General features: G+C 47.1%; 1 protein-coding gene across 3 annotated transcripts in view; it reads left to right on the plus strand.

Moving 5' to 3' along the window:
* The window catches only part of MAPKBP1 (mitogen-activated protein kinase binding protein 1), a 953926-nt gene that overhangs the window by 519460 nt on the left and 419369 nt on the right, over positions 1-15097 (plus strand). For all 3 annotated transcript variants that reach the window (XM_085627077.1, XM_085627078.1, XM_085627079.1), the window contains exon 8: positions 11017-11199. In XM_085627077.1, coding sequence (XP_085483203.1) covers positions 11017-11199 — 183 coding nt within the window. The remainder of the gene's footprint in view (positions 1-11016; positions 11200-15097) is intronic.

Raw genomic sequence — 15097 nt, forward strand, 5'->3', positions numbered from 1 at the left:
GCCCGGCAGTTCTGGTTCACGGAACTCCTGCTTCTCTCCCAGGATCGCCCAATTCGCTTGCCGCTGATTCCATCTCTGTTGTCGCGGGATCAGGGACAGGTGCTCCATCCGGATCCGAAGTCACTACACTTGACAGCGTGGCTCCTGAACACAGAGAATTCCGTCATCTGAATCTCTCCAGGGAATGCAGGGATGTTTTGTCTCAAGCGCGAGCGCCAAGCACTAATAAGACCTACAGGGCAAAATGGAAGAGATTTTGTCTGTGGTGCCAGAGGAATAAACTCCATCCTTATAAATCCCGGCCACATCAGGTTTTGCCTTACATCCTGTCACTGGCTAAGTCAGGTTTGGCGCACTCTTCGGTCAAAGTACATTTGGCTGCCATATCCCGTTTTAGACGAAAGACATCGGGGCCATCTCTATGGTCCGCAAGGATTGTAAAACAGTTCCTTAAAGGGTTGTTTCGGATGTATCCTCCGGTCCGAGCACCCCCACCAATCTGGCAGCTCAACCTTGTACTGGCTCAGCTCATGAAAGCTCCTTTTGAGCCGATTCACAGGGCGGACTTGAAGTTCCTATCTTGGAAGCTAGCCCTCCTCTTAGCATTGACTTTGGCTAGGAGGGTTAGTGAACTCCAGGCTCTGTCCATAGTGGAGCCTTTTCTGCAGTTCAAAAAGGATGTGCTAATTTTAAGAACCAACCCAAAATTCATCCCGAAGGTACCTTCGGATTTTCATCTGAATGAACCCTTGATTTTGAATTCCTTTTTTCCACGTCCTTCTACCCAGGCGGAACGAACATTGCATTCTTTGGATGTCCAGAGATGTCTGAAATTCTATCTCGAGCGCACTGTGAGAAGTTGGCCTGATGTATGATGTCACTAGTTATAGTGTACACCTTATATCAGTCCAAATACCCTTATGGTGATTGGTTGTAAAGTCAACCTTATAGACCAGCTATCCTAGTGGTAGCATGGACAAGAGCAGTCTTAGGCTAAACTCTGAATGGCATGTGAAGCCAGCTGTGATACCATATATAATCCCTTGAATACCAAATGAAAGGACACCACAACAGATATATATATAAAATAAAGTGTATTTATTCTAAGCAAACCCTCAGCACTCTTTATGAGTTTAGAGGTAAGTACAACACAGTCTTATTAATGCATACAGTAAGTCACACAGGTAAGTAATACAGTTAGGCCCTAGGGGCCACGCAAACCATATACTAAAGAAGTGGTATAAGAACCACTGTCACGGAAATAGAATAGGCCTAGGCCTAGGGAATCGCTGGGGCTACACTACACTAGCGTTAGTTAGGAAGTGGGAGGCCCACGGGATTCGTGTGCAGAGTGGAAACACTCACGCGTAATGCGTAAAAGTCAATAGTAATGTTACAGTTTAGAAATAGATAGATTTAGGACACTTCCGGAGTAGCTAGGAAGTTGAGACTTGAAAACTAGACACTAGGATAGTCACTATCCTGATGAGCACCGGAGTACCCAAGTTACCTAGCCCACAGGCTGCGGGTGCATAGGGGTGAAGATGCGTCGTTTTCGTCGTCGACTCCTATGGATGCCTGAAGAAAGATGCTGACAGGCAGTCAGGAGAGAGTGTCCGGTGGATCCCAAGCCTGGGATCAAGAAGAGAAGAAACCTGCAAGCAGAGGGGACAGAGTCAAGGTCACTAGCCAGTGACCACGTGGAACCAGGAAGGAACCAGGCGATGTCGTGAAGAGTTGCAGGTGAAGGTGAAGCTTGTCGCTGCAGCCAGGAGGACCAGGAAGCGTCGAGGACGACCAGGACCAGGAGGCGAGCTGTCCCACGAAGGCTCTTGCTGTCGGCGGCGTCGAAGGGACTTGCTTCTGGTGCAGACCAGGAGGGTCTGGGGTGCTTCTTCTTTGCAGAGAAGCGGGAGCCAGTCTGGAGGAGCCAAACCAGCGCAGAAGATTTCAGGGAGCGTCGTCACAGAGGCCACTAGCCAGCGGGCAAGCAACCGGACAGACGCGGCAAGCAGGAAAATGCTGAAGGGCCCCACGCAGAACTCGTGGAGTGTGGGGGGCTGGTCTTCGGTGCAGATGGTGCTTGGGGTTGGGGCTTCTCAATCCCCGGTGCACAACTTCGAGGGTACCTCAGAAGCTGCGCTGTAAGTTACTAGCCACTTTTCCCAGGTAGCCGGTCCCACGTCGCTCGTCGCCTCCACGGATCTCAGCTCTGCTGCAGATGTGGATGAGGGTCGGAGAAGTCTGGAAATCAAGGCTCTGGTCGGGCTCTGCAGTCGGTTCCTCGTAGAACGGTCGCAAAGCAAAGGGTAGTCTCTTGATGGTGCCTGTTTGCACAGGGTAGCCACTCCTTGGCTACAAGGGAGATTCTTCAGTCTTCTTCTTTCGTCGAATGTCGAAGGTCCAGAGTTTCTGTTCAGTTTTGCAGGTTCAGGATAATCTAAAGTCTTGAGGCCCAACTCCCACTCTTATACTAATCTGGGGGGCTGGGATACCTGCTAGGTCACGCCTTATGGGTGGGACCTGGGAGGGGGTGGTTACACCCACTTCCCTTTGTCCAGTTTCGCGCCAGAGCTGGGGCTGGAGTGCCCCAGCGCCGGTTTGAACTGGACTATGCAAGGAACACCTTGTGTGCCCCAGGCATGTCTCATTCCTTTCAGCCCACCCTGCCCCAATACACTAAAGGCTGTCTGGGGAGGTGCTAGCACCTCCCCAAGCAGGAAACCTATTGTCCAGGCCTCCCTGGCTGGGATCACTCCCAGCAGCAGGAGGTCAGACTTGTGTCTGTGGCAGCAGCATCCATTTTGTGATGCTGAGGCTTTGGTTAGAGTTAAACAGCAAAGTAGGATTTTAACATGTCTCTCCCTCTAGAAGGGGGGAATAATATCCTCATCACCAGAAATGGCATGGGGGTATTATTCCCGAGCGTTAGACACCTTACACGACATGTTTTGATAAAGCCAAACCATAGTTACCATAACCGTTTAAGATTATAAGGCACTTTAAGAGTATATGGTAGGCTATATCATAGAACAGCCATAAGGACATGGTTTCGAAAGCTGCAGACAGGCTCAGCTCATGCTAGAGCACCATCTCACATGTTACCAAGCACTCTGCCTCCAGGATTGTTAAGGCCTGCCATAGGAGTGACTGATAGGTACACATGTGTCTATATATAAGGTAGATATAGATATACTATATCTAAGCAAGGGGTGATTACACGACCTTGCCCCAGCTGAGTGATCAGCCAGTTGTGTCTGATTGGAAGGCCAGACCAGGGGTGGCATAATACATGCTGCAGCCCCTGGGAGGCCTAGGGTACACCTATGCCCTGGGTACCTAGGGTACACTGTACAGGGTCCAATAAGGTGATCCTTACCAATTGGTTATGTACCTAGGGTACATGGAGTCCATTTTAAAGAGAGAGCAGACAGCCTGAGACCCTGAATGGCAGGATCTCAGGCCAACTAAGTCGAAAAACCAGCTAGACACTAGGCAAAAAGTTGGGGGTAACCATAGTCAGATATCCACCTTCCTACACAACCCCCCCCCCCAAACGAAAGGAGATAAGGCTGGCCTTGACAAGGTAAGCCTCTATTGCCTGAGTGGCCATATAAGGAAGAACCAGCACTGGCATGGTTACCCCCTGTCTCATGGTCCACTAAGCAATCCCTCATCCTAAAGATATCATAGGGTCTCCACCATAGGGAATCTCTACCTTTGGTGTGTCTTTGCAAAGTAAAAGGCTGGTGTTGAGATGGAGTACTGAAGTGAGTGTCCCCAAAGTGAGGCCTCAGCTTCCTCCAATCATCCTCCACCATGGATGCCTTTCTTTCTTTCACTGAGTTGCACTGTGCTCTCAGGGTCAGCCTCTGGCTACCTAAAGCTGGAGGCTGGGTCCCTTTTGTGGGCTTACTGGAGGGACAGGTCAGGTTTGGGGCCCTAAGGTCCCAGGTTTGCCTGTGCCCAACAGAATCCCTCTGGGGGAGGTCCCTAACTACCTGTGAAGGGGATCCCTCAGGAATGTTTTTACCCATCACCTGACTAGGGCTACTAGCCAGGCAATCCTCATTCTTTTGATGGGGGGGTTCTTGTGGACAGGGGCCCTCTTGGGGTCCACTGGCCTCCCTGACCTCTGCAGCCCTGGGCTGACTGAGGCAGGATAGAGAGAGGCAGGCTACCTGCACCAGACTGGGTCCCACCTTGGAAGGGGCCACTGACATCAGAGGCTCTGCCAGGCCAGGCCTGGCTACCTCTGGGGCAGTTCCTTCACAAGAGGTGAGGTCAGATCCCTGAGGAGGCTGACCCTTTCCTAATGTCTGGGGAGAGGGAGACTTTTCTTCCTCCCCACTACTCTCTGTTTGTGTGGAGTGATCCATAGTTTCAGGCTTCACTACACCTATATCAGTCTGAGTATGGGCTGAGACCATTACAGCCTTGCCAACCTTTTCAGGAAGGCACTCAGTTTGTGTTTGAGCTGTGACTGTCACAGCTCTGCCAATTTCTACAGGGAAGTCTGTCTGTGCCTGGGCTGTGGCTACCACTGCCCTTCCAACCTTTTCAGGGAGGAAATCTGCTTGGACAGGGGTTGTGACTGGCACAACCCCACTACCCTTTTGGGAAAGGCCTACCATTTTGGAATGGGTGTCTTGTTCAACTCCAGCCCAAGCTGAGAGTTCTAAGTCATTCCCCAGTAAGCAGTCCACAGGCAAGGTTGGAGACACTGCCACCCTTTTAGGGCCAGTGACACCTCCCCAGCTGAGACATACCTCTGCCATGGGATGACTGTTCTGTTTGCCATCAATGTTAGTTACCTGGTATGAGAAACCAGGCAAAAGCTGCTCAGAGGGAACTAGCCTATGGGCCACCATAGTGATGCTAGCTCCAGTGTCTCTGTAGGCCTCAGCTTTTCTACCATTGATGTAGGGTTCCTGTCTGTACCTACCCAAAGTGTTGGGACAGGCAGTGAAGTTGGCAAACCCCATGCCACCATCACAGACAAGAGTAGCTGCTGTAGGGGAATTGGCTAAGCCAGGATCCCCCTGTGTTCCCCAAGAAAACCCAACCAAATTTTTGGGGGCACTCCCACCACCTGGGGGATTACTGCTGACAGTAATAGGTGGTGTGACAGGAGTAGTTGGAGGAACAGTTTTGTTTTTAGCCTGTGGACAACTGCTGTCAGTTTTCCAATGCCCAGGAGTTTTACACACATGGCAGTAAGGCTTTTTAACTGTGGTAGAGGAGGGAGCTTGGGACCCACCACCCTGTGTGGAGTTTTGGGGCCCTGAGGAAGATTTCTCTTTTGTTTTATCCCCGCCCTTTTCTTGAGGCTTGGTGGTATCTTTCTTTTGGTCACCACCCTGATTTTTAGGCCTAATCCTGGTCCTGACCCATTTATCTGCCCTCTTTCCCAATTCTTGGGGAGAGGTCAAATCTGAGTCTACCAGGTGTTGATGGAGAAGCTGGTTCTGACAATTACTAAGGATCTGCTCCCTCATAATCAAGTTGTACAATCCTGTATAGTCCTGCACCTTGCTGCCATTTAACCAACCTTCCAAAGCCTTAGTGGCACAATCCACAAAATCAGACCAGTCCTGTGTCTGTGTCTTCTGGGTGTCTCTGAACAACAACCTATATTGCTCAGTGGTTAAGCCAAACCCATCTATCAGAGCACTCTTCAGGACTTTGTAATTGTTTGCATCCTCATCACTGACTGTGAGGAGCTTGTCTCTACCTTTGTCAGAAAAGGAGAGCCACAAGATAGCTGCCCACTGACTTTGGGGTACCTGCTGTACTTTGCAGGCCCTCTCCAAAGCAGTCATCCATTTGTGGATGTCATCCCCATTCTGATATGGGGGGACTATCTTGCTTAGGTTTCTATGGTCATAAGACCTATCCCTATCTCTAGGGATGTTGCTGCCACCAGTGGGTTCTGACCCACACAATTTTTGCTCTCTAGCCAGAGCAAGCTTCTCCTTGGCAAGGGCAATTTCTTCCCTCTGGATCCTCAGATTAGCTTCCCTCATTCTGGCTTTATGCTCCTTTCTCTCAGGTGAAGTCATTCCCCTGTGAGAGGAAGCATTAGAGATGCTAGAGACATGGGAGTGGATGGATTCCCTTGAAGGGGATCTGTCCCTCCTGCTTCTCTGTGAATGCCTACTTGGGGGTCTGTATGGGGGGACCCCATGCAAACTCCCATGTAAACTTAGGTTAGCCTGGCTAAGTCTTCCTACTTGGCCCTGGCTGTCTACCTCTCCATCTGAAGTCTCCTCTGACTCCTCTGTGGTGGGTAGACCCTCCTCTGTGCCTAGGGCACCTGCCTGAGATGCCTTAAGAATGTCATACTCCTCTAGGAGTTGTCTTAACTGAAGGAGGGTAGGGTTTGCACCCTGTTTTATTCCTCTGGAGGTACACAACTGTCTCATCTCCTGGAATGTTAAGGTATCATATCTAGAGGGGATCTTTTGCAGACCTGATCCTCCTGAGAGAGCATCTACTTGATCTACTCTCAGAGACATGATCTAGTGAGGGTGTGGTGTGTGCACCTACCTACACTAGTTGTATCTACTAAACCTTTCTAGTAGTTGTAGTCAGGGTGTGTTATTCCCTTCAACCTACAACTACAAAGTCCAGTAGGACTTAAGTATAATAATCTATGTTATATGTACCTAGACAATATCTGTGTGATCTTTCAATTTAGTATCTCAAGATTACAATGGTATTACAACAGCAAGCTCAGATCCCAACCGCTGCTCACCAATGTGAGAAGTTGGCCTGATGTATGATGTCACTAGTTATAGTGTACACCTTATATCAGTCCAAATACCCTTATGGTGATTGGTTGTAAAGTCAACCTTATAGACCAGCTATCCTAGTGGTAGCATGGACAAGAGCAGTCTTAGGCTAAACTCTGAATGGCATGTGAAGCCAGCTGTGATACCATATATAATCCCTTGAATACCAAATGAAAGGACACCACAACAGATATATATATAAAATAAAGTGTATTTATTCTAAGCAAACCCTCAGCACTCTTTATGAGTTTAGAGGTAAGTACAACACAGTCTTATTAATGCATACAGTAAGTCACACAGGTAAGTAATACAGTTAGGCCCTAGGGGCCACGCAAACCATATACTAAAGAAGTGGTATAAGAACCACTGTCACGGAAATAGAATAGGCCTAGGCCTAGGGAATCGCTGGGGCTACACTACACTAGCGTTAGTTAGGAAGTGGGAGGCCCACGGGATTCGTGTGCAGAGTGGAAACACTCACGCGTAATGCGTAAAAGTCAATAGTAATGTTACAGTTTAGAAATAGATAGATTTAGGACACTTCCGGAGTAGCTAGGAAGTTGAGACTTGAAAACTAGACACTAGGATAGTCACTATCCTGATGAGCACCGGAGTACCCAAGTTACCTAGCCCACAGGCTGCGGGTGCATAGGGGTGAAGATGCGTCGTTTTCGTCGTCGACTCCTATGGATGCCTGAAGAAAGATGCTGACAGGCAGTCAGGAGAGAGTGTCCGGTGGATCCCAAGCCTGGGATCAAGAAGAGAAGAAACCTGCAAGCAGAGGGGACAGAGTCAAGGTCACTAGCCAGTGACCACGTGGAACCAGGAAGGAACCAGGCGATGTCGTGAAGAGTTGCAGGTGAAGGTGAAGCTTGTCGCTGCAGCCAGGAGGACCAGGAAGCGTCGAGGACGACCAGGACCAGGAGGCGAGCTGTCCCACGAAGGCTCTTGCTGTCGGCGGCGTCGAAGGGACTTGCTTCTGGTGCAGACCAGGAGGGTCTGGGGTGCTTCTTCTTTGCAGAGAAGCGGGAGCCAGTCTGGAGGAGCCAAACCAGCGCAGAAGATTTCAGGGAGCGTCGTCACAGAGGCCACTAGCCAGCGGGCAAGCAACCGGACAGACGCGGCAAGCAGGAAAATGCTGAAGGGCCCCACGCAGAACTCGTGGAGTGTGGGGGGCTGGTCTTCGGTGCAGATGGTGCTTGGGGTTGGGGCTTCTCAATCCCCGGTGCACAACTTCGAGGGTACCTCAGAAGCTGCGCTGTAAGTTACTAGCCACTTTTCCCAGGTAGCCGGTCCCACGTCGCTCGTCGCCTCCACGGATCTCAGCTCTGCTGCAGATGTGGATGAGGGTCGGAGAAGTCTGGAAATCAAGGCTCTGGTCGGGCTCTGCAGTCGGTTCCTCGTAGAACGGTCGCAAAGCAAAGGGTAGTCTCTTGATGGTGCCTGTTTGCACAGGGTAGCCACTCCTTGGCTACAAGGGAGATTCTTCAGTCTTCTTCTTTCGTCGAATGTCGAAGGTCCAGAGTTTCTGTTCAGTTTTGCAGGTTCAGGATAATCTAAAGTCTTGAGGCCCAACTCCCACTCTTATACTAATCTGGGGGGCTGGGATACCTGCTAGGTCACGCCTTATGGGTGGGACCTGGGAGGGGGTGGTTACACCCACTTCCCTTTGTCCAGTTTCGCGCCAGAGCTGGGGCTGGAGTGCCCCAGCGCCGGTTTGAACTGGACTATGCAAGGAACACCTTGTGTGCCCCAGGCATGTCTCATTCCTTTCAGCCCACCCTGCCCCAATACACTAAAGGCTGTCTGGGGAGGTGCTAGCACCTCCCCAAGCAGGAAACCTATTGTCCAGGCCTCCCTGGCTGGGATCACTCCCAGCAGCAGGAGGTCAGACTTGTGTCTGTGGCAGCAGCATCCATTTTGTGATGCTGAGGCTTTGGTTAGAGTTAAACAGCAAAGTAGGATTTTAACATGTCTCTCCCTCTAGAAGGGGGGAATAATATCCTCATCACCAGAAATGGTATGGGGGTATTATTCCAAAGTGTTAGACACCTTACACGACATGTTTTGATAAAGCCAAACCATAGTTACCATAACCGTTTAAGATTATAAGGCACTTTAAGAGTATATGGTAGGCTATATCATAGAACAGCCATAAGGACATGGTTTCGAAAGCTGCAGACAGGCTCAGCTCATGCTAGAGCACCATCTCACATGTTACCAAGCACTCTGCCTCCAGGATTGTTAAGGCCTGCCATAGGAGTGACTGATAGGTACACATGTGTCTATATATAAGGTAGATATAGATATACTATATCTAAGCAAGGGGTGATTACACGACCTTGCCCCAGCTGAGTGATCAGCCAGTTGTGTCTGATTGGAAGGCCAGACCAGGGGTGGCATAATACATGCTGCAGCCCCTGGGAGGCCTAGGGTACACCTATGCCCTGGGTACCTAGGGTACACTGTACAGGGTCCAATAAGGTGATCCTTACCAATTGGTTATGTACCTAGGGTACATGGAGTCCATTTTAAAGAGAGAGCAGACAGCCTGAGACCCTGAATGGCAGGATCTCAGGCCAACTAAGTCGAAAAACCAGCTAGACACTAGGCAAAAAGTTGGGGGTAACCATAGTCAGATATCCACCTTCCTACACGCACACTATCTTTCAGGAGGTCTACACAGTTAATTATTTCCTACAGTGCACCACGGAAGGGGTTGCCTCTCGCTAAGAGTGGCATTTCCCGCTGGATCTCCAGTGCAATTCAATTCTGTCATCAGGCTGCGGGCAAACCTTTGGACAGAAGGGCCCGTGCTCACTCTACACGAGCGATGGCATCTTCAGTGGCTCTTTTTGCTGGAGTTGGTATCAAAGACATTTGCAGGGCAGCAACATGGAGCAGTGTACCCACCTTCACGAAACACTACTGCCTGGAGTCGGTGGGACGAGATGACGCGGCTGTTGGTCAAGCAGTCCTCAGGAATCTTTTTCATTGAGAGGTGAGCTTTCCCTACAATCCCTCCATCCTTGTAAGCACATTTGGTTCAGTAATGATTGTTTTTCTTGATTACCATGTACTGGTTGTTACTGTAAACTGAGATGGTTATGTAAGGCCAAGTGTCTACCAAAATGTGCTTTTGTGATTTACTGCTAACTATTCTGATACAAAGCATGAGAATCTATGAAAGTTCCAATACTGGGGTAAGAAAACAAGTTACTTACCTGTAACTTTGGTTCCCCAGTATTGGTAACTTTCATAGATTCTCATGCGCCCACCCACCTCCCCGGGGAAAGCTCTGCCGGTTTACTGAGGTAGTGGCTGTTTGCACAACTGCTACGAAAATCTGAGGCTCTGAGCTCTCTCAGGAAGGTTCCAAAGGGTGAGGCTGTGCTGATTGGTCCTGGCAAAAGTTTGGGCTCTTTTACACAAAGAGGGTGATATACTACAAAATGAGATGAGGCCTAGGCCTATTTTCTCTTTTGTTTCTATGGTTATGATATATTTTTTATTTACCGAGGCTCCCATTCCGACGACGGGGAATGATACAAAGCATGAGAATCTATGAAAGTTACCAATACTGGGGAACCAAAGTTACAGGTAAGTAACTTGTTTTCTTCTCCCCAAGTGCCCCCCTGAAAATTGTCTGCACCAGTTTCCTCTTTCATGTATTTGTTAGGTACATCCCATGCCATAGCTGTCTGAATGTTCTTGTTATGGAATCATGCATGTGCTGTATTGTTCCCGACTAGATTGATGTTTAGGAAGGGTATAAGTAGTGGTCCACACGTAGACGAGCAGTTGTGAATTCAGTCACTGGATGCCCTGTAGGTATCTAAAGACTTGTATAAAACATTGTCTAATGAAATTTTGATGTGCTATGAATCCAATCTAGTGTTGCCATCAATATATGTAAACATGGCTGTTTAACCAGAATTAACGCTAATCGTATTCGTCCCCCAAGCTCTGGAGTCTCTGCAAGCGCCATGAGACCTAGGGGTGATATGAGTGCTATATAAGATTCTCTGACTTGACTTGTCATCGGATCCTGTGGTAAATGCTTGGCTGTATGGGTCCAAGTGAGAAACAGTTTATAGAATAGTTCTAACAGGAGGTGGCTAAAAAATATGCATATCTACAGCATTATCTGCACACTCCAATACCAGTTCAGAGACCTTTGCTACTCCTGACCTTTCTTTTTCTCTGTGATTTCTTCTTTCAGTTGAATGCAACAGTTCCCCTGCTTGGACGTTCAGGCTTGTTGGGGGAGTTGCGAAACAATTTTTTTACTGATGTTGCATGTGGAAGGGGCAAGAAGTCTGAAAGCACTTTTTCCATCACCTCTTCGGGGCTCCTATGTGAATTCAATGACAAAAGACTGCTGGATAAATTTGTTGAGTTGAGGGTAAGTTATGTCTCTGAACCAGCGCTATGGTGGAGCAATAGACTGCAATAACATCGAATATCTGTTTTTGGAGAGTTCAGTATGCTTTTGGTAGTTGACGAGTTTTGGTATAGGCAGCAATCCGCATTAAAGTCTAATATTTGTGTTTTTTGTTGTTTTTATATTTACCAACAAAAATATTTTCCGAAATACATAGGTTATTGGATTGCATTACATTTGTGATTGTGTTAGTTTGTAGCATCATTAACTCATTAAGTGCAATGGATCTCGTCTAGCATGTTTAAAGTCCTTTTAGCATCTTTTATCCTTGTAGCCTCTAGCACCAAATGGCTCCTAGGTGTTCAATTTCTCCATTTCCCCTACCGATTTTTTTCTAGTGTTTGGAGATGTTGGTTCTAGAGTTAGGAACTGGGGTGCCCTATAAACAAATGTAGTTTCCCAAGTCTTGGGAGTGAAGCACTGGTAATGTAATTTCAAAAGGGTGGTGGAAGAGGGGGCACATACGTTTTTTCTGGTAGGTTAATGGTACGTGTAAGTTTTCCCATTGGTGGTTTACGTGTCATACCACTCATTTTGACTAATACCTTTTTTCCTTTAAAAACAAAGGTTAAAATCTAAGCAGATTGCAATTTATGCCCAGAAATGTTTCCGTCAAGGCTATGTTGCCTGTCCTTGTCAGAAGTAGCATGAGTTGAGCAGGTTTAAGTTTTTTAAATTTTCTTTTTTTACAGCTACTGATTTTTTTTTTTTGTTGGATTAAAAAAAACTTTCCTTTAGGCACTACTTTGAGGCTCCACTTTGAGCATCTAGTTGCATGTATATTCATTGTATACACACTTCCACATAGATTGCATATCTGTTCATGCTTTTTAATCCACAATAATGTGTAACATGTATGCACTGTGACTTTTTCCGGACTCCAGGATCTTTATCCACAATAATGTGTAACATGTATGCACTGTGACTTTTTCCGGACTCCAGGATCTTTAAACTGAATAAACTTTAGACGATGGCATTTATGGCTTCATGAAATGATACTGTACATTCTTTCATCTTTGAGGTAAAAGTCTTGAAATTGTTGGGTGCTGGATGAAAATTGACTATGAGGAAGTTGTGTCTTTCACTAGGTGAAATAATTTCAAGTTCTATAAATTAATTTAAAAGAAATGATTGTTTGGACCCTGCTATCTCTTTTTTGAATGTCCTGCACAAACTCCGCCAAAAACTAGATCAATTCCACAACCCTGCTAAGAGCCTATATATTTGGCAAATTCTGCACTTTAAAAAAAGGAAACTATCATTGTATGTAGGTGTGTTCAGATTGGTAGCTATTGGTAGGGGAGGCGAGTTTGGAAAGACGCCATAGTCAATTGAGCTGTGGCTGAACTTAACAAGGTAAAAACTGTTGATCGCCAAAAGGTAAACCAGTTCTGTGAGAAATCACTGGCTCACCCTTACCAGTAATGTTCTCCTGAACAATACATGTGATATATGTGCAGTCGCTAACAAAAATACAGTTTATAAAAATTATTTAAAAGGTACAAACTAGTTGAAAGGACAATTTAAAAGTAAAGGGCCACAATAATTAGGTACATCTGATGTAATGATTACAAAGTTTAGCAAACGCAAATGGGTATAATTGATATATTCTGCTTTAAATGACAAAATCAGAATTCCCTTACCACAACTACCATTGTGGAGAAGCAGTGCATTTGTTTTTTTAGCTTTGAAAGTAATCCGTAACCACCTGTCACGCCTAAGAGGAAACGTATCTGTATAATAGAGTAGTTAAAAAAGAATATTGTAAGTTCTGTTCACTTGCAGGAGCACTACTCCGCTGTGGAAGAAAATGTTAATTGATAGGAAGTATATCATGATAAAATTTTTCTAACCTCTGGGATTGAATCTTTAGATCCACGCAGTTTTAAATTGCAAGTGACTTTAAACCACTCTAATTTAAGTTCATAATGCCAATCTGTTTCTGGACCTCGAGATCTCTGCAGCAGCAACCGTATGATCTGTCCACAGGGTCATCTACACCATAGTCACAAAAGAAAGGTTACATGGGGCAAGCAGGAGAAATCTACAATTGTGACTAACCGTTTCTTCTGCTCCAGGAAATTATGCATCCCAGGCAATAGGAGGGAAGTCCCTCAGGAGCAAGCAGGGTTCTGCAGTAGTATCATGGACCTACTGTAGCTTCATGGGATCATGAGCCCTGTGTAGCTTAAGCGTTGAGGTTAATGCTACTAGTCTTGGAAACCGTGCTGGACAGCAGAAGTTCAAGTGAAGAGCTATAGACCTCTAATGCTCTATCAGGAAATCATTGAAGCAGTAGCCAGGTATACTGTCCTATATTCTGTTCGAGGCAGTTCGAGTCTCTTTGGAGAGGGCTAAACAGAGCATCTTAAAGGGTGAACATGGTAATCAAGGATGACCTATTGGTTAACAGGGCTAATACCTAAGCTTTCGCATCTAGATTTTGGTTCAGTATGATCCAGTTTCTGTTTTCAAATAACTATGCAACCACTCTCGGTAACTTTGTTCCTATAAATGCACACTGCCTACTCTTCTCGCCTACCTCCCCCCACCCTCCTCCAGCCTACTACAATCAGAAAAATTCTGTACCCCAGTCCACATGTGCTTTTGCCTCACTGTTGGGCCTGGCTTTAGAGTTGTCCTCTTATTGAATCCTACCTTTTTTGTGCATTTTCTCAACATAAAAGACTGACGTTTCTTGCAAGCCTCTATTCACATGGGATACCTAGCTGATCTTCCTCTCCATGCTACCCTTTGTGTCTTCCTTTTTTTTTTTTTTAAACAAATTTTATTGGTCAAGCGGCACATATACAGCAGAGCCCTGTAACCCAGCGACATCTGCACAATAATGACATATACAGTTGACTTTGACATTTTTCCTCCACTATGCCCAATAAGACCTTAAAGGTAATACAACATAAATCTAACGCCCCCTCCCCCCAAGTGCACTACCCATCCACCCCAACCGGATCCGCATAGATATTGAAAGTCAAATTACCCACCTGGGTCCCACCCCACTCGCAGAGTTCTGACCAAGCAGCCCCGATTTTATAATCACTAATCGCATTCTACAGAAACCGGGTCTAGGAGCAATCCCCGGTAGTCTGCCCACCGTTTCCATATTTTGAAATGTTTTAGGGGGCATCCTCTAGCTAGGAAGATCGGTTTCTCAAGGCCCATACAAAAGTCCAGACCGTTCTTCCATGCGGTCACTGCAGGGGGCCTCGGGGCTTTCCATGCCCTCGCTATATCCCTCTTTGCCAACGTGAGACCTAACAATAACAAGTGGCGTTTATAGATATTGCCTTCTATCCCCTCCAGGACATGTAATAGTGCCAGTTTCGGTGAGCGGGGAAGATCCCAGCCCAAAACATCTGACAGGCATGTGAAAACTCCCCTCCAAAACTGATCCAGAGACACACTGCCAAACTGTATGCATCAGCGTACCCTCCTCCCTGTGGCATCTGAGACACTGTGAGGATGCAACCAGCCCCGCACTCCACAACCGCGTTCGCGTGTAATAGACCCTAAGTATTTAAACTGGAACAGGCGTAGACGCACCGCAATAGTCGCCCCACGCGGAGCAGCTAGGGCCTCCACCCAGTCCTCCTCCTCCAAGGCTCCCAGGTCACCCTCCCAATCCTCTGAGTTTCTGCAGTGTGGAGGAGCAGTGTATAACCAGTGTTCGATATATCCTAGATATCTTGTGGTCTTGTATATCCCCATAAAGACCTTTGCCTCCAAGGGGCTAAACTCAGGCACTGATTCTAACCCCACCAGGCTGGGCGATAGGGTGTGTCGAAACTGAAGGTATTTCAAGAATTGGGACTGCGACATGTGGAACTCCATCTGAAGATCC

The sequence above is a fragment of the Triturus cristatus genome, chromosome 9, assembly GCF_964204655.1.
Source record: "Triturus cristatus chromosome 9, aTriCri1.1, whole genome shotgun sequence".
NCBI classification, from domain to species: Eukaryota; Metazoa; Chordata; class Amphibia; order Caudata; family Salamandridae; genus Triturus; species Triturus cristatus.